Genomic DNA, 20,426 nt, shown 5'->3' with positions numbered 1-20,426 from the left:
AATTGTAGACACTGCAATCTAGCAAAAGTGTTCTTATTCTCGTTTATTCAGAAAAATCTCACTGCATACCCTGTTCACATGGACCTGATCAGTAAATAGAGTAGCAGGGTTAAAATTCACCCAGCATTGCTTACAAGGTTAATTTTTATACTTCATAAGGTGTTATGATCTCACCTTGGAATCACAGTTTGTGTCCTTAATAGCACTAAATCAGTTTAGAAGTAAGTCAACTTTCCTAATCTTATAAAAGTACATCATTCAAAAACATTACAGCATTTTGTGGCACATTATTAAACTTCTACTTTCCAGAATGAAAAAGACCAACACACACAAAAGCGTTTTTTTTTTTTAATGCCATGCTTTTTATTAAATAGCTGCACAGTTTTGGATCAAGTACATCAACACAAACACACAACTGCAGATAATGCAGAAAATCATCAAACATTAGACTTACTATTAAGTATATCAAATCTCCTCATTGGATAAACTGAAAGGTTGGCTACAGATAAGTATTTGCCGACGTCCAGCTGAAGTCGGCAAATGCAGCAGACATCTTAGCCAGGCAAACCAGTGTGGCTTTACCTGTCTTGAGCTCCTCGCTGGATGGAGGGAGGAGACTCAGTGAGGGAGCCTCCAGGGAGGGGTCTGGATGAGGGAGGAGAGCCAGCAAATGTATAGATTACAAATCAATGGCAATTAACTAATTTACATTAAATGTCACACTTCATATTTTATATTATTGTTTCTCCTGATTTTCACTCATACGTAACTTTAAGCAGTTCCTTACTTTTACACTGGTCAAACATTTGTTGACATAATAACATGCAATAAAAGATAAAACAGTATATATTAAACCAACCAGACTAAATCATATTCAATTATTAATGAACAGTTACTATTACGCTGCTATCTACAACACGTAACAACACCACCGGGTCCCTAAAAGAAAACCAACTCACTACAGTCCATGTCCACCAGTGCTGTGCAATTTATTGTGTTTCTCCCGCTAACATAAACCTACACATATAGGAAATAAAAGTCAAACCATAACTCCAGGGGTAAGCCAGGCCAAAATAACAAACATAATCCCAAAATGTCTCCACCCCAACACACACTCTATACTTACCTAACCAAAAGAAAGAAAAGAAAAGAAAAGACATGCATCTGCCCTATCTCCCTAACTACACAAAAACAAGAACAAAGGAGAAGTACAAATGAGATGGCGCTTACCCCCTTCCAACAATGATGGGCAAAAACTAACAAAGTACAATACAACACAAATATGTGCACAGTGTCACAGGCCAACGCTGGGGAAAACCCTCACAACACAATAGGCATAATGTACCAAAGCACAGCAGAGAAAACAAGCACAATCCTCTCTCCTCGGTCTTCTTCTTCTGACCTTTATCATCTCTCTCTGGACTTCCTTCCACCACGCCTCCAGATGTCATATCGCCCCCTACAGGACAGGAGAGGAACAGGTATCGAGGAAAAGAAGGAAAGAAAATAACGGGCAAGCCCGTAACACCTCCCCACCAAAAACGGAACTGCTCGCAGTTTACTGTCCATATACCCGTGATAGGGCATCAGCAACAAGATTCTCAGTCCCCTTTTTGTGCACAATTGACAAGTTAAATGGTTGCAGAAACAGCGCCCAGCGCATCAAACGTTGGTTTTTATTACTCATTCTGTGGATAAAAACTAAAGGGTTATGGTCAGTATGTACTAATATGGGTCCCAACATGAGAGCTTAAGTACACATCAAAATGCTTAAGGGCTAGAACCAACGCTAGAGCCTCCTTTTCAATGGTACTATAGTTCAATTGGTGCTTATTGAACTTCTTGGAGTAAAAACAAATAGGATGGTCCACACTTGACTCATCCTCCTGCATTAACACAGCACCAGCGCCTGTGTGAGAGGCATCAATGTCCAATTTAAAAGGGCAGGTAAAATCAGGAGCTGCCAATACAGGTTCACTGCAGAGCAAGGACTTCACGTTGTCAAAGGCCTCCTGGCAGAGTCCCGACCATGCAAACACAGTGTCCTTTTTCAGCAAGTCAGTCAAGGGCAACACAACAGAGGCAAAATTCCTACAAAACGGCCGTTAGTATCCAACCATCCCAAGAAACCTTCTCAGTTCACGTTTTGTACGAGGTTTTGGATAACTCGTAATCGCACACACTTTATCAGCTAAGGTGCGAACTTTTCCTTGACCTACCTCTTTCCCCAAGTAGGTTACTGTAGCTTTAGCAAACTCACACTTTGCCAGGTTGAGCGTTAAACAGGCCACATCAAGCCGTTGGAATACCTGCTGGAGAGTTGCTATATGGTCTGACCAAGACCTGGAATACACTACCACATCATCAAGATAGGCAGAACAGTCTGTCACTGGGCCCAGCACCAAATTCATGAGCCGCTGGAATGTTGCCGGGGCATTCCTGAGCCCAAATGCCATAACTGTGTACTGGAGGAAAGCATCAGGTGTAACAAAAGCAGAAACATTAGAGGCAGTTTCAGTCAGTGGAACTTGCCAGTATCCCTTCAAAAGATCCAGCTTGGTCACAAACTTAGCTGACCCCACACGATCTACACAATCCTCCATACGAGGTAAAGGATAAGAATCAGGAACGGTCACAGAATTGACCTTTCTGTAATCAGTACAGAAACGGAAAGTGCCGTTGGGTTTAGGCACCAGTAAACAAGGGGAGCTCCAAGGGCTCTGGCTCTGCACAGCCAATCCATTTTCTAACAGATAATCCACTTCAATGGACATGATCTGACGCTTATGTGGATTCACACGGTAAAAATTCTGTTTAACTGGAGATGTAAACAATATCATGTTTAAGAACTGTGGTCTGACGTGGCACATCAGTAAATAGATCAGGGAAACCATTCACTAAGTTTCTCACATCCTCACACTGTTCTGCTGATAAATGAGCCAACAACTGGTCTAGGTTGTCCAGCATCTCAGTATTTTTCATTCTGGCAGTTAAAACAGAGACCTCACAAGGCACATCTCTGTGATCCTCAGTATCACTGTGCAACATTGACATAGCAAGGACAGGCTGGGCAGTCTCTGACATCACAGCAGCAGTACGAGTAGAATATTATTTCAACATGTTAACATGGCATGTTCTGGTTTTTCGTTTCCTATCAGGAGTGGAGATCACATAATTTGTAGGGCTAATCCTAGTTCTAACCAAATAAGGACCGGAGAACTTTGTTTGAAGAGAGGAACCAGAGGAGGGTAACAACACCAATACTTGGTCACCTGGATGAAATTCACGAACAACAGCACGCTGATCATACCGTCTCTTCATCCTCTTTTGAGAGGACAAAAGAGCCTGGTTAGCAGCCTCACATGCAGCCTGTAACCTGTCCCGAAATTTCTCCACATAAGAAAGAACATCCATCTGAACTGGCTTTTCCGCCAACAACTGGTCTTTAAAAAGCTTTAATGGGCCCCGCACAGAGTGGCCAAATACCAGCTCTGCTGGGCTAAAACCAGTTGATTCCTGCACCATTTCGCGCATTGCAAACATAAGCAGAGGCAACCCCTCATCCCACTCACGTCCACACTCCAGACAAAAAATCCGTAGCCTGGTTTTTAGAGTCTTTTGGAATCTCTCCAGAGCCCCTTGTGACTGTGGGTGAAACGCATGTCACATGCTCAATCTTTAAGGTTTGTAGTATCTGAGCGAACAATTTTGATGTAAAATTAGAACCTTGGTCGGACTGAATGATCTTTGGTAACCCAAACATAGAGCAAAACTGCAGTATAGCTCGGGAAACAGACTTGGCAGTGATTGTCCGCAACGGAACCGCCTCAGGAAATCTTGTAATCATGCACATTATTGTAAGTATGTATTGCTTTCCAGATTTCGTTTTCGGGAGAGGTCCCACACAATCAATCAGCAAACGATCAAATGGCTCTCCCACAACAGGTATGGGATGGAGAGGAGCCTTAGGGATGACCTGGTTAGGTTTTCCCACCACTTGACATGCATGACATGTCTTACAATAATTAACCACATCAGCCTTCAGCCCAGGCCAAAAGAAATGATGAAGGATGCGCTGGTAGGTCTTGTTAATACCTAAATGACCTGACATCACATGATCATGCGCCAGTTCCAACACATAGCGCCTAGAAACAGCAGGTACAACAATCTGGTGAACACTTTCACCAACAACACCACGGAGAGGGGTCCACTTCCTACACAGCAAACCATCAAGCACATAATATCCACATGGACACTCATCTAATTTGTCCTGTTCCACCACTGATGAGAAGAGGCGCAAGATGGTTTGGTCCTCTCTTTGGGCCTTACAGAATTCCTCTCTCCGAACAGGCAATGCCAAAGATCCTGTAAACAGCTCCTGGACAGTAGTCTTCACCTGTCCCTTAGAACCTTGTGAGTCCACAACTGGCCTGTTCCCACGATCCAAAGCATTTTTTTCAGTTGCATCGAATACACTGGACAACTCCAGATCATCACCATACTTCCTTGCTTGAGCACGGGTCAACACACAAGTGGGGAAAACAGAGGGGTACTCCCTTGTTAGACCATCATTAGCCCTAACCGGGATTGTAATAACCTCTGGCAGGGGAAACACTTTCCCACCAGCCACATCGTTTCCCAAAATTATGTCAACACCCTTGACAGGGAACTCACTCAGAACTCCCAACCGAGTGAACCCAGAAAACAAAGATGAAGTAAGAAAGGCCTGATGCAAGGGCACCCTTAATAGATTCAAACCAATACCTCGCACAACCACATGTGAACCACAAAAGGACTTATCAGTGAAGTCAAGAACTTTGTCCAACACAAATGACTGGGCTGCCCCAGTGTCCCGCAGTATCCTAACAGCAACAGGTACCTCAGCTTCAGAAACCGATAAAAACCCATCTGCAATAAATGGCTTGAATGTCTCCTCAACATCAGTCTTATAACCTTCAACATCCACACTACCAACAGGCTTAGGCAGTGATAGCTTATTCCAAGCCTTACAGTCGGCAATTAGATGGTCTGGCTTTTGACAATAGAAACACAATCGCCTCCCCCGAACACCAAAAGAGAGGCCAGGTTGAGAAGCACCAACTTCTCTCTGGTCCCGTTTAACTGACGGGACAAATGCTTTAGCTGGTATATGTCCCCTGGGAGTTTGGTCACGACCATGTGCAACAAAAACAGACCGGCCACTTGACACAGACTTAAAAACTGTTTTATGCGTCAGCACAAACTCATCAGTCAGCACCGCTGCATCAGACAAGGAGGCCGCTTTTTGCTCATTCAGATGCACCACAATTAGCTCTGGTAGGCAGTCCTTAAAATCCTCTAACAAGATGAGCTCTTTTAGCTGCTCCATAGTAGCCACCTTAGAAGCACTACACCACTTATCAAATAACACTGCCTTTTCACGGGCAAATTCTACATATGTCTGATGGGCAGATTTTCTGTGTGAACGAAACTTCTGCCGATATGCCTCAGGCACAAGCTCATATGCACGAAGCACCGCTGTTTTTACCACCTCATAATCCAAACTCTGTTGTATACTTAAAGAAGAACAAACCTCTTGTGCCTTCCCAACTAACTTGCTTTGCAAAAGCAAGGACCACATGTCCTTTGGCCAGTGTAGGGTTGCAGCTACACGTTCGAATGCAGTAAAGTAGGAGTCAACCTCTGATTCTCTGAATGGTGGCACTAATGAAACATGTTTACTTACGTCGAAGACTGGATTGGGAGCAGTGTGGGGTGTCTGCCCTCGGACAGCAGTCTCTGCCGCCACAGTGCGATAACGCAATAGCTGCGTATCATATTTCTGGCGTTCAATCGCCAGCTCCAACTCTTTGAGCTTTATTGCAGCTATGTGATCGAGTGGCACAGGCTCAGCCTTGTGAGAAGACACAGGATCTATGCCTTGACCAGAAGCAATCCCTAGGGACTCCGCCAACGGAGAAGCTTCCGCCCTCCCATATGCAATGCCTGGCTCACTCCTCTCAGGTTCAGCAGGCAATATACCTTCCCCAACTAATTTCTCCACAATCAGGCTCCGAATATCAGCCTTCCGTGCACTACGAAGGAAGTCCACATTATAAAACTCAGCCACCATTTCCAACTCGGCCTTTTTACATGAGTGCACAGCCTCCAGAGATGGCTGAAGTACAAATGCCTCCAAAGAGAATGCCATCGTCAGACGAGGTCGCACACGATACTACAAGGCTGACAACCAGATGCAAAATCCCACTTAGTCAAAAATCCACAGATGCCAAAAGCCAAAAGGCACTGCCGAACACTAAAGGATCCCGGATGAGCCCCCACTTATTACGCTGCTATCTACAACACGTAACAACACCACCGGGTCCCTAAAAGAAAACCAACTCACTACAGTCCATGTCCACCAGTGCTGTGCAATTTATTGTGTTTCTCCCGCTAACATAAACCTACACATATAGGAAATAAAAGTCAAATCATAACTCCAGGGGTAAGCCAGGCCAAAATAACAAACATAATCCCAAAATGTCTCCACCCCAACACACACTCTATACTTATCTAACCAAAAGAAAGAAAAGAAAAGAAAAGACATGCATCTGCCCTATCTCCCTAACTACACAAAAACAAGAACAAAGGAGAAGTACAAATGAGATGGCGCTTACCCCCTTCCAACAATGATGGGCAAAAACTAACAAAGTACAATACAACACAAATATGTGCACAGTGTCACAGGCCAACGCTGGGGAAAACCCTCACAACACAATAGGCATAATGTACCAAAGCACAGCAGAGAAAATAAGCACAATCCTCTCTCCTCAGTCTTCTTCTTCTGACCTTTATCATCTCTCTCTGGACTTCCTTCCACCACGCCTCCAGATGTCATATCGCCCCCTACAGGACAGGAGAGGAACAGGTATCGAGGAAAAGAAGGAAAGAAAATAACGGGCAAGCCCGTAACAGTTACTGAAGCTGCCCTGAGTATTTTTGAAAAGAAATGATTAAATATTACTTTATTTACAAAAGCTACAACAACCACATCTTTTAAAATGGCATATGGTACGGCACAGAAAATATATATGGTATGATTATTAGACTCTTAAACTTTGGGACATACATCAACTATCTATAAATATGTTTAGCATATTTTGAAGATCTGTTTTTAACAGTATGATTTAAATACAGTTCAGTTGAAAGTCCTGTTTAGGAAAACCAGCTTTGGCAAAAAAAATAAAACTACAACTCAGGTCCTACTTTTAAGATTTGAAATACTGTTTCTTCCCTATTTCTCTCCTCTCTGATATAAACAGATTTTTGTCTAAACTCTATTTACAACTTTCTCATGTGCTACTTCAAAACTCATGCAAAAGAAATTCAGAGTTTTCATCAGCACTTTCTTAACCATATGTCTAGAAATAAAATTAAGCACTACAGAGGCAGACTTGCCTAATTTAAAACATCTTCTGTAGCATTTTACTAAAGATTTGGGTAAGAGAAGCAGAGCAGATGGGAATGGAGAGGTACTTACCGCTGACGATCAGTTTAGTGCCTTGTCCGAATACCACAGTGCTACAGGTCTCATACCCACCCGTACAAAAACTGCTCTTCACTTTCTGTACAGAGAGGAAGGAACTGAGAGAGCCTGCTCCTCTTCATCCAGTTTTTGCATGTTTTTCACTTGAATTCAGTATTATTTGTATAGCATATTATGGCAACATTTCATTGTTTCAAACCACTTTACATTCTCTCTGCCCAAAGCACCCAGTGAGTAAGCCAGAGGCGACAGTGGCAAGGAAAATCTCTATGGAAGGAAGAAACCTTGGGAGGAACCATCCTCTAGGGTCTGGCAGAGGAAGTCAAATGAACAAAATGACAAAATCATAATTTGCGTGGTCCAAATTTTAAGATTCAGGTTTAAATGTGGAGGGCAGGCAGGTGACGGGAAGCCAGCCCTATTGAATCTCTATGTCACCTTGACTATGAGAGTGAAGAACTCCCCACGAGGATTCCACAAGAACACTATGCTACTATTACATAAATTCCAGAAGTTATGAGTTATTGAAACCCACCAATCAGATAAGTTACAGAAATGCCATGTCTAAGTTTCTGGGATTCCATGATACCAGAGTGAAAGCCATTATCTCCTAATGGAGAACATAGTGGTGAATCTTCCCAGGAAAGGCCTGTCTGCCAAAATTTCTCCAAAGACCCTGTGACAATTCATTCAAAATGTCAAAAAAGATCCCAGAAAAAGACTGACAAAATGGCAGGTTTCTCTATCCTGAGATAAGGGTCATGACTCCATATTAAGAAAGAGAGAAAAAGTAGGATGGTTAGGAGAGTAACAAGGTGGAAACCTCTAGCTATTCAAGAGTAACTTACTGTAAGTGCTCATATCATATATGCAAAGATGCACCTGAATGATCTTCAAACTTTTTGGAATAATTTTCTTCTATATTTTGAGGAGTAGATTACCAAAGTGACAGATTATAGGTTCTCAGTGATGGTGACTCCACTGTATCCCCACCTCTGTCAGCTTCTTAATGCCAGTCGCCTTCTGCTTCCTGAAGTCAATGACCAGCTTCTTAGCCTCGCTGACATACAGATAGAGGTTGTGTTACAGACACAACTCTGTTAGGTACCTGACTTCCTTTCTCTAATCCAGGGGTGTCAAACTCTAGTCCTGGAGGTCCGGAATCCTTGAGTTTGACACCGCTGCTCCAATCCATCTCATCAGCTTTTTCTGATCAATCGTGATGGTGGTGTTATGACCTCCTGACTGTAGGAGGTGTGGATTTAGCCGGGTTTTGCCTTCCAGGGGAAGACACATGACATGTCCTTCTCATCATGCCTTGGTCTGACTGAGAGCCAGTCTGACAATGATTGCACCTGGCTATGAAGCTTGGACCAGCTTGCAGCACTGCACTGATGTGGGCTGCTAAGATCTCTGTGACACTTGGTGCCTTATATGTGTCCTGCTGTGCAGTTAGTGGTTATGTGTCAATACCTTTTGTCTATTGAGCACTTTGTTGTTCTCTGTTTTCTCCTGTTTTTGTAAGTTAGGAAGAGCAAATATTGTATGTTAAGTTGGGTTTTGCTGTATAAGTGGGTGCTGTTTTCTAGTTAAGGTGGCCTGAGTTCACCCCAGTGTGGGGTAAATACTGCTCTTAGGGACTAAGAAGCTTATAAGCTGTGTACGTATTGGAAATTTCTCTCACTGTACGCACTGTAATTAAAACTACCACTTCAGCTTCATATGTAACGTTATTGTACTGTTTGAATTGTACCTATTGTCCTGATTTCATTCTGTTGAGCCACTGAGTCTCTAACAGGTGGTGTCATCAGCAAAATTTCAAATAGTTGAAACTGTTTCTGCCCATATTGTAGTACACAGTACACTGTTATGTTTGATGCCATTGCTATGACAGAATGTGGATGGGGGACATTCCCCTCTACTCAGCTTGTAACCTTAGAAATCTTACAAATATATTTTAAATTAAACTACAACATTTGCATTTTTTCCATTTTGAACTATTCAAAATATTGAGCTGCAGAACATATAGATGGACTAGGACAGACATATATGCTAAGTAAATGAAGTTTCTTTTTTAAAGGTGACCATTCTTTACCAGAAGGAGTTAAACCAGGAGACTGGTTAAACAAAATGACTCATTTGCATCATGTTGTTCAGAGCATTTGAGAACTGCACATTCACAAAAATGTCATTTAAGAAAATGTTTAACTACATAAAATCTAAGAAGTGATAGATTTCTTCAGTGAGACCCCAGGTCCATTAAGAGTTGAACGATGAGGCAGCTTCCTTAAGCTTAAGCAGTTAATTGAGACAGAGTGAAGATGTTACAGAAAGATGTTTCACACGGCGTCTGTCTGTCCCCACTGAGAGAAGCAGGCCCTTTATCTATGGTCTTCATACAGACTCCTGGACTCCAGGAGGTCACATGGCCTCGGTGAGAGTGCATTACATGACAGACAAAGAGCATGATGTGAGGAACAAATGGGTGACGGTAGCAAGTAGAGAGGAAAGAACAAAGAGGTATAAAAAGGAAGAACTACAAAAGCTATTAACGAGTGAATTAAATGAAAATAACTACAAATTAACAAGCAAAATCCCTCAGAATGTATAACTAGATGGAGATAAATGCAGGAAAGAGAAACACTAAAATGTTCAGTGTTTCTCTAATGTGTTTCTGCATCCCCCTAATCTAAACACGACTGTGTTCAGAACTAATATCTGAATGCACATCACAGAAAAGTTCATGTACAAATGTATTCTGCAATATTAATGATGGTAAGATATTCAAGTCCAACCAGTTCTTTAAGGATAACCCTTCATGTAGAGGTCAGCGCCGGACCGATTCTTCAGGTCCATCCCCACCAGCTTTCATTCCACTCCCATCCCATATCTGCAAAGACTTCGAGCTTCTCTCACCTGCTCCTGCCCTCAAACCCGCAATTAAAATTCTTTGTTTTAGTAGCTTAGATAGATGAAGGAATGTATATTCAAAAGAAGAGTAATTTTAATAGCATTTTTTTCTTCCAGTGAAATATAACTAAAGTCACTCTAGTATTTGCAGCAAACCTCCAATATGCCCATGTATTTTTTCATTTGACCACTATCACACCTCATGTGGCTAATCAATACCTCATTGACTTTTTAAAAACTAATTAAATCAAGTGAGTTGGTGATAAAATTTAATGAATATATGGAATGGCTGGGCTGTCCCTGAGTAAAAATTTGGGGACTGAAGCCAGGCACGTGCAGAGGTGGGGGCAGAGGGTGCTTTTCTTGGGTTTTTTTTGTTGTTGTTGTTGTTGTTTGTTTTTTTTTTGTATTTTTTTTATGTGTATGTGCGTATGGAGCCCTGTCTTTGCCCCTCAACAATAAAATGTAACTATTAATCTCAATTTTGCTAAATAAAAGGATCTGGCTTGCATCAGTCACATGACTGCCATTAACCAATGCTCGCCCTTGAGGGCAGAGCACGCTCGTTACGAGCCGGGTACGAGCTCGCAAAGTGCACGCGCATTTTCTGCAGGCTGGGTGGTGCGGAGCTGGAGGAGAAGCAGGCAAATTAATTGGAAGGTGCAGACTGCAACAAAACAGTAAATAGGGTGTACAGCGCACACTATAGTCTATAACAACAAATGAATTGAAATAAATGCGCGACAAACATTACCTGTCCTTTTATGAACTGCACAAGTAGTGGTGGTCATTAACTGCTAGCTAACTGGGTAAGGGTGTTACAAGGGGGTCTGTAGCTCTGTCCACCGTTTTAGGGAACATGTTTTGTTTTAAAGTAAGTTACAGGACTTTTCCCTTCTTTTCTGGAGGGCTTTTATTTCACTAAAAACGATCTAATATGGATATCCACATAATTCCATATTAGATTTGTCATGAATGTGAGTTGTTGTTATTCAGTCTGTTCTATCTTTTTTAACTTTGAGCACCCGCCCCTTTAAACGTCTCTGCACGGCCCTGCAAAGCAGTGTTCTATTACACATCCAGTAAGATAGCAGTAACTTTGTGGAAATTCTTGTTTGTTTTTGTTGTTCTACTCTCAATATTTATGCGTTCTAATGTTAAATTGTGATTTTTGTTCTAAGCACAAACACCCTTACTACTCAGATAAATAACATTAAGCATTCCCTCTGAGTCCCTGCTGAATTCATTCCAAGACATTTATCACAAAAAACTTTAAAACTATATATTATTAAACTATATTACTAGGCTAAACTAGCCTATTTAAAACAGCCTTGTGTGAACAATATGTTCTTCACTGATGAGGGTTTTAACAAAGAGCGTCTCTGCTCCAATATCTGACCACAGATGCTGCTTGCTCTTTCAGACAGAATACTCAAAGCCAGTATGCAGAGAATATAGAGTACTCAAAGCTAGTATGCAGAGAATATAGAGTACTCAAAGCTAGTATGCAGAGAATATAGAGTACTCAAAGCTAGTATGCAGAGAATATAGAGTACTCAAAGCTAGTATGCACAAAACATGTCATGCTAATTTGATATTTGAGTACAGTTACGGTGAGGCATGATAAAGGGAAGGACGATCCACATAGCAACTCTCAAACAAACTAGGATTTATTGCACGAAACTGAATGATCCATATTGCCTCTGTATTTAAAGTCATTTATTTATTATTGTTCATAGTTCATTGTGTGTCTATTGTGTGTCATCTGTTGTGTCAAATGTTACAACTGTTATGTGTGTGCGCTGCTCCTCTATGCCTTTTAAATTGCCCCTCGGGGACAAATAAAGTTTTTTGAATTTGAATTTGAATTAGAACTGCTGGCCAAACAGGTAGAAGACACATGGGACAGGGCTAGACGGGCACTGATCCTGATGGAGTACCACCACCGTTGTGCTCAGCATTTAAAAAAAATAAAAACTTGTGTCATACGTTAGCTGAGAGACATGAGGTATTTGAGACTTATGTTACTGTTAGATTATTGTGCCCCCAGTTTTGATAATAAAGGATGCCTTTCCATTTTTCTGTGAGCTTCATGCTGAAACAGAAAAAAATGCAGTCTGTTACAAAATCAAATGCTAAAGTTGTCTTACTTCATGTAAACATTAAGTTTAACAGAACAGAGTACAAGAAGGCTCTATTTGTAGTCATCTGGAATGATGTTTTGGAATTTGGTGAGATTATGAGCTGAGTTTTTGTCAAACTTGGTTTGGATTTGTATCTTTTGACAAGATGGTTAGGTCGGATGTCTACCAACAATTTCTACCAATAATTTCTACATTTGTATACTCTTAGAAATCTGGAAGAAGTATTACAGTATGTTATCTTCATTAATTCATTAATTGACTTCTATCCATTGCACTACTACATGATGAATGGCTAGCAGGGAGTCCCTTTGAAAAACAGCAGTTTGTGTTAAAAGAAAACTCAAATGTGACACACTGTGTTCCATTACATTCTTGCATGAAAAGTCAGTGTGAGTACAGTAGTTCCACCAGATTTGTGAATTTCATATTTGTGGTTTTGGTTATTCGCAAGTCGACTATGAACAATTAAATAGGAATGTTTTTGAAGCTTGCTGAAAGATCACAGAAACAGATGACGATTAAGCCAGAAATATATAAGCAATACAGAAAATGATTTGGATCACATTACATGATATAATAAATATTTCAGACTTTCAGTCGACCTCACACACATTCTGGAAAACTGTCAGGGGGCTCAAGAGGAGGAAGCAGGGATTTTCCTCATGCTATTTAATGCTGGGATGGAGAACCATTGGTCAAACTTTGGATACAAGAGGAACAATGCAGATTCCATCCTGGTCATGGACCTCTAGACCATCTCCTCTCCCTCACAAGGATACTGGAGGGTTCAGGGGACTTTGCCCAACTAGTCTACATGTGTTTCGTGGACTTGGAAAAGGCATACGACCGTGTCCCTCAAGGGGTCCTGTAGGGGGTGCTCCAGGAGTATTGGGTACAGGGTCCGTTGTTGCGGGTTATCAGATTCCTGTACAAACAGAATGAGAGTTTAGTTTGCATTGCCGGCAGTAAGTCAGACTCATTGCCAGTGGGTGTTGGTCTCCGCCATGGCTGCCCTTTGTCACCAATTCTGTTCACAACTTTTATGGGCCAAGGGGTGGAGGAGGTCCGGTATGGGGGCGTCAGGATCGCGTCTTTGCTTTTTGAAGATGATGTGGTTGTGTTGGTGTTATTAGGGCAGCGTGTGGCTCAGTGGGCTAAGCCTGTGTGCCTGTAATCACAAGATCGCCAGTTCAAACACAGCCTCAGGATGTCTGCGGGTCCTTGAGCAAGGTCCTTAACCCCCAGCTCTCTGGGTGCCCCAACAGGTGGCTGCCCTTCGCGGACAGCTTACCCTACAAAGAGCAAGTTGAGATAGGTGTAAAAAGAATTTCCCCATGTGGACAATAAAGGTTTGTTTATTATTATTGGCTATGACCTGCAGCAGGCACTGGGGTAGTTTGCAGCTTAGTGTGAAGCGGCCAGGATCAGAATGAGCACCTGTGTATGAGGCCATGGTCCTCGACTGGAAAACGGTGAATTGCCTTCTCCTGGTGGGGGAATAGTTGCTGCCTCAAACAGGGGAGTTTAAGTATCTCAGGGTCTTCTTGAGTGAGGGAATAAGGGAGTGGGAGATCGATAGGCGGATCAGTGCAGCATCGGCTGTGATGCAGATGCTTACCATTCTATCGTGGCAAAAAGGGAGCTGAGGCAGAAGGCAAAGGTATTAATTTACTGATCTAATTTCCTACCATCACCTATGGTTATGAGCTTTGGGTAGTGATGGATAGAATGAGATCACAGATATAAGTGGCAGAAATGAGTTTCCTTCACAGGCTGTCTGAGCTCAGCATCGAAAGGAGCCAGTTGAGGTGGTTCGGGCATCCATGTAGGAATCTTCCTGGACACCTCCCTGAGGAGGTGCTTTGGGGATGTCCAAGCAGATGGAGACCCCAGGGCAGACCCAGGACAAACTGGAAAGATTATGTCAAGGCCTGGGAACACCTTGGTATTCCAGCGGTGGAGCTGGAGGAGGTGGCTGATGAGAGGGGCGTCTGGGCATTCCTGCTTAGACTGCTGCCCCCGCGACCCGACCCCAGTTAAGTGGCAGATAATGGATGGATGGATGAATGGATGTATATTAGTGTTATTTAATATTTGTTAGAGTAAGTGCATGATACATCTTTAATATTAAAGTTACTTTTTGGGGAAAGAAACTGTAGGATCTGGGTACACCAAGCATCTTTGCCTTGACAGCAAGCCTCACTCACATGAAAGTTATCTCTCTGACTGTAGAATCTTGCATGTCACGCATTAACTTAAAAAAAATTCATTGCTGTTAATTTCACATTTTTAATACTGGATCCAAGTTTATTTGTGAGTTTTCATGCTCATCGTTTTTCCCTAACCTTCGCAAATGTGAAGGGGTGATTATATAGGCTTGTTGCTGAGATTCCTGATCAGGGCCATGTATGATACCCTTCCCAGTGCCCAAAAGTTGCTCTTCTGGCATGGCTCAGAGAAGACCAGCCAACTGCTAAAATATTGGGAGCATCACACACCCCTTTCCAGCGACCTCATGACCCCCCATGATCTCCCAGTCCGTCTACTGATTTCATAGGAAGAGTCACCAGAGACATGAACGTCGCTGCCAAGGTAAGTGAACCTCTCAATGCTCTCTCCGCAGACAGACACACTGCTGACAGTTGTGCCCAAGAGGTCATTAAATGCCTTGTCTTGAGAGGGGGTCTCCACAATAAACTTGGCAGAGCAGGTGGGGGGGGGTCCCCCGCAATAAAATTCACCTAAGCTTAGCACAGACATGAAGAGGTTGCAGACAGACTTTAGAGACTGAACTGCATGGTTTACGCACTTGAAGCCGGTTAGTTCTACCTTAAGTACCAACATGGATGCTTTTGACGAGCGTTGGGGCAGTTTGCAAACCCTACAAACTATTTACAAGGTAATAAAACTTACAGTCCTACAACCTGGTTTGGTTATGTTGTGTGAAAGATATTTATAATTGTGCATTTCCTCAAATCACCTGTTATTTCAGATATTGTTATTATGTAATTATTATTTGTGTGATTGTTTTTACTATTTATTACTGTATATTGTTAATAAATATTATATGATTAATTGTGTTATTATATTATATAAAACAGGGCACACTCTTTATTTCCTTGGTGTGCAGGTGGGTGGGCCGCTGGCAGTGACCACATGGGCTTCCACCGGTCCTGATGGCAGTTATTACTCTAACTGCATTAAGAATGGTTGTGATTAACTGCAATTGAAATAATATTCTGTCAGTATTTGTAGTAAAGCAGAAGTGAAACTGGCAGGTTTTTGTCATGGTGTGAATCACTGTGATACTGCTTCATTGCTAAACCATTTCTTACAGTAATACACAGCAGAGTCGTCCACCTCCACGCTGCTTATTACTAACTGATAATCTGTGTTGGACTGGGCTCTGGAGGTGAAGCGGCTGGAGGAGAATCCACTTCCATATGTGGGAGAGCTGTAAGTACGGTAGTAATACAGGACGAACTGGGGAGCTCCTCCTGGGACCTGTTTGTACCAGTAAATATTACTGCTATCATCTACGGGTTTCTGGCAGAGCAAGGTGGCCGTTTCTCCTTTACTCACAGTCAGTAAGGAGGGTTTTTGTGTGACCATCCTTTGGCCGCTGATACCTGTGAAGGCAAAAGACACAAGGAAAGAAATACAAACCAATGTACAAATAACATGCTAATCGAGATAAATAAACAGAGAGGAGGTGCGTTTCTTACATGTCAGAGCTGTGATGAAGGTGCACAGAGTGAACAGCATGATGTCAGTCTGTGATCAATGAGCAGACTGGAGTGTGAGGAGAGGGGAGGTTGCAGCCCACAGATATATGGGGATGTTGGTCACATCAGGGGGAGGAGCTTCTGTTCTCAATAGAGACACTATGTGCCGTTACACCCCCAACTACTGGCTGCAAAGCAAAGTGAAAAATATCATCCATCCATCCATCCATCCTTTAGCTTCTTAACCTGGGTAGGTCCATTTGGGCGGTCGGATATGACCTCGATCCTGAAACATATCATTTGCTCATCGATATTTGTCAAATGAACCAAGATGCATATTAATCTTCAAATCACCTCTGTTTCTACACATAAAATCTGTAGCTGAGGGGCTAAGTCTAGTGGCTTCTGTCATATTTCCAAGTTGTTGCTGGGATCTGAGGAAAGATCTGTCACGCCAAAGCCAGGCCACTAATCCTTGGACAAGTGGAAAATCTTCCTCATTGGCCAACCCAGGTTCATTAATCAGACTACATGAGAAATTTAGCTGTTGTCAGTTTTGCCTGACCCTTTTTCCCAGTGTATCTGGAACACTAGTCTGTCCTGTATCAACTCAAACCCAGCTCAGGTTCCACTAATGAGAAAAACCAAATGAACAATGTTTATTTGATAGGATATTTTTAGAAATATCTTCAAAAATAGCTTTATTTTAATCTTCCCTAAATGTCAGGTGTTTTCCTGTCATAATTCCACCCGTCTTTCAGAAGGAGAACCACAAATTGCGGACCAATATGACATGGTTCCCTCTGTCAAACTATTTAGGATTTGAAACAGCATTATATGCTTTTTATGTGATTTTCTTATGAAATTGACAGTATTCTTCTTTCTAATGAGGATGATGATGATAAGGTGAATTAAATGAGGCTGAATTAAATGCTGATTCTTTCATCTTTGATTCTTGGAAGCCATCACTGGAAGAGAAAAGTCCCAATGAAAAAGGAGTTGTAGTAGTCAATGTGTAATGAATGCATGTACCAGAGTTAGGGCATCAGTATTGGACAGAAATGGGTCTGGACGAGCAATGTTATGGAGGTGAAAAAATTAGATTTTGGAGAGGGAATTAGGTGAAGATCTAAGTAGAATGAAGAGTCAAATAATACTCCAAGATTTTTGATAACAGTAGCAGGTTTTGCAGGGACACCATCAATACTAACAGAAAATTTGGAGGATTTGGATACTAATGATTTAGGGTCGACCAGTAAGACCTCAGTTTTGTCTGTGTTAAGTTTGACGAAGATATATTGAATCCAAAGCTTTAGATTTGAGATGCAATCATTTAGTGTATTGGGAGGGGAGTCAATGGAGAAGTATAAACTGAGATACAACTATAGCTATGGAGCCCTTAGCGGCAAACATCAGACAAGATGCTAGTATCAGATGAATCCTTTTCGCAAACATTAGACCCAAACATCTCACAACCTTTTTGCTGGTTCCCAGCAGGATTCTTATATTTAGGTATAAAAATTTTGCTGCATTTAAAAGATTTATATAGATTAATCTTTGTTCTTCTTTTACAAACTATAAGTATGATCTCGATAGGTGCTGCGTGTATTTTTAGCAGCTATATAAGCAGAAGTGAAAATGTTAGCAGAGAGGTTTTTGTCATGGTGTAAATCACTGTGATACATGTTCCTTAGCAGAGTCGTCCCATGTGTGACAGTAATAAACTGCTGAGTCTCCCACCTCCACTGTGTTGATGATCAACCGATAATCTGATGTACTCTGGTGGTTTGATGTGAAGCGGCTGGAGGAGAAGCCTGTCCCATAGCTGGGGGAGCTCCATGTATGGTAAAACCTCAACACAAACTGGGGAACTCCACCTGGGACCTGCTTGTACCAGCGAGCAACACTGTCAGTGACTGTCCCAAGGTTACAGTCCATAGTCACTGTCCCTCCTTGATTCACTGTCAGAGAAGGAGGCTTCTGGGTGACCACTGTCACACCACTCACACCTGACAAATAAAATCGTTATTAAAAGAAGATCATATAACAGACTTACAGTGCTACAAAAAGTGTTTTGATTCTGATTTCTTACATGAGAGAGCAGTGATGAGAGTGCAGATTCTCAGAAGCATGTTGTCAGCGTGTGGAGTGCAGAGTCCTTACTGTCCAGCTGAGATATGGGCAGGTCACAGTATGAGGAGAGAGACAGCAGCAGGGCCCAGATTTAAGAGGGGGATGGAGAGGGCGGGGCCTGTGCTCCCAGCCAATCAGAGTCAATGTCAAAAACTGCCAACCGTTGTCACTTGTAAGAATGATGTTGTAAAGTTGCTTAAAAAGGCACTTTTAGTGATCCAGGATGTGCTGTATGATTAAAAGTTATGTTGAGTTACAGGGTAACCTGAGAATAACTACAAGTACTTACTGCAGTGATCATCTGCATCCTGTAACACAGAGTTTGAAGGGCATCAGAATACTGTACATGTAATCAATCTAATACAACCTTACAGTAGCAACATGAGGAACCTGCCAGTAAAGGTCCCATCTCTCCCTGACCTGAAAGGAGCTCATCTCACTCCCTTATTTACATAGAGACAGAAACAGCATGAGAAGAGCCAGCAGGTGTCTCTCAGTTTCAGCTTCAGGGCGGCCATCTTGTTCTGTATGACATCGCGTTTACTCAGAAAAATCTCACTGCATACCCTGTTGACATGGACCTGATCAGTAGAGTATAGCAGGGTTAAAATTCACCCAGCATTGCTTACGAGGTTCATTTTTTTACTTCATAAGGTGTTATGGTCTCACCTTGGACTCACAGTTTGTGTCCTTAATGGCACTAATTCAGTTTAGAAGTAAGTTAACTTTCCTAAACTGATAAAAGTACATCATTCAAAAACATTACAGCATTTTGTGGCACATTATTAAACTTCTACTTTCCTGAATGAAAAAGACCAACACACTAGAGATGCGCGGATGGCGGTTATATCCGCGGGCGCTGCGTATAATCCGCGGGTTGGGTGGGTCGGGTAATAAAAAAATACATTTTAATTGGGGCTGTCAAAATTAACGGGTTAACGTGGATTAATCCATCATCATGATTAATCTGATTAAAATTTTTAACGCAATTAACCCATCTGCAGCGCAGAATGAGTCCAAATCCCTGAAATGTCTATGTCAACCCATTTCGGGCAGTTTTGGTGCGTTCCATTTGCCCTCAGAACTCGAATTCCAAGTCGGATTCCGAGTTTTGAAACCGGAAGTGACGACATGCAGGCTTCGGTTTCTCAGAGATCTGAGAAATATCTCGGAGCAGCACAGAGGATCCCGAGTTCAGAATCCAAGATGGCTGCGCCCTTTATCAACAGAAGGGAAAGTTATAGTTTTATACTGTTTAAGCACTACTGCTCATTTGTGGCTCATTAAATCGGTCGCACACACTATACCGTCCAACTTATCTGTGGACGTGTTGCTACGGAGATTTATACGTAAAGCACCGCGCGTAATGTGTTATCAAGTGATATTGCTAACAATGGCAATTAACCAGGCTAGAATTGGAATTCATGATAAGTCGAATTATTTGTCGGATTTACAGTAGTTCGGGCTAATTGTAAGTGAACGAAGATAAAGACCATTTAAACTGAGGTACCTTAAATCCGACAAGTTGTCCGGCTAAGCAAAAAATCTTGCTTTTTGATACGGGTCCATGGCATTGCACTTCTGTGGCAGATGGAATGCATCCGATTCGTGTTCAGGATGTTCAATAAATATGTTAAGTGCATAAATATTCCTTTTTTTCTTGAGTCTGTTTCCTCATGTAAAATGAAATGCAATAAAGATTAAAAATGAATATTTAATCATGATTAATGAAAATTAATCCACAGCAACCCTGTGATTAATCTGATTAAAAATTTTAATCGTTTGACAGCACTAATTTTAATTAATTGCGGGTGGGTCGCGGGTGGATGAGATCAATCATTAATGATGCAAATATCAACTACATTCTCTAAAATACGAACATGTTTTAAATGCATTTTTCATCAGGCAGACAGTCGCTAATTTGCGCTCTCGTCTTTAAAAAATACGTGCGTGGCGGGAGGAGGGGGGTCCATTTCTTAAAGCAGAAAT

The 20,426-nt window shown here is 42.0% G+C and overlaps 1 gene segment (V, D, J or C); it reads right to left on the bottom strand.

The window, feature by feature from the left end:
• Window positions 1-365: 365 nt before the first annotated feature.
• Window positions 366-16,377, bottom strand: LOC111854105 (Ig kappa chain V-VI region NQ2-48.2.2-like). The segment is given in 4 exon segments: window positions 366-645; window positions 7,520-7,553; window positions 15,889-16,208; window positions 16,305-16,377. Coding segments are annotated over 4 exon segments (540 nt in total).
• Between the last annotated feature and the right edge of the window lie 4,049 nt (window positions 16,378-20,426).

The sequence above is a fragment of the Paramormyrops kingsleyae genome, chromosome 22 (genome assembly GCF_048594095.1).
Source record: "Paramormyrops kingsleyae isolate MSU_618 chromosome 22, PKINGS_0.4, whole genome shotgun sequence".
In the NCBI taxonomy this organism is placed as follows: Eukaryota; Metazoa; Chordata; class Actinopteri; order Osteoglossiformes; family Mormyridae; genus Paramormyrops; species Paramormyrops kingsleyae.
This window is presented reverse-complemented; position numbering and strand designations above follow the sequence as displayed.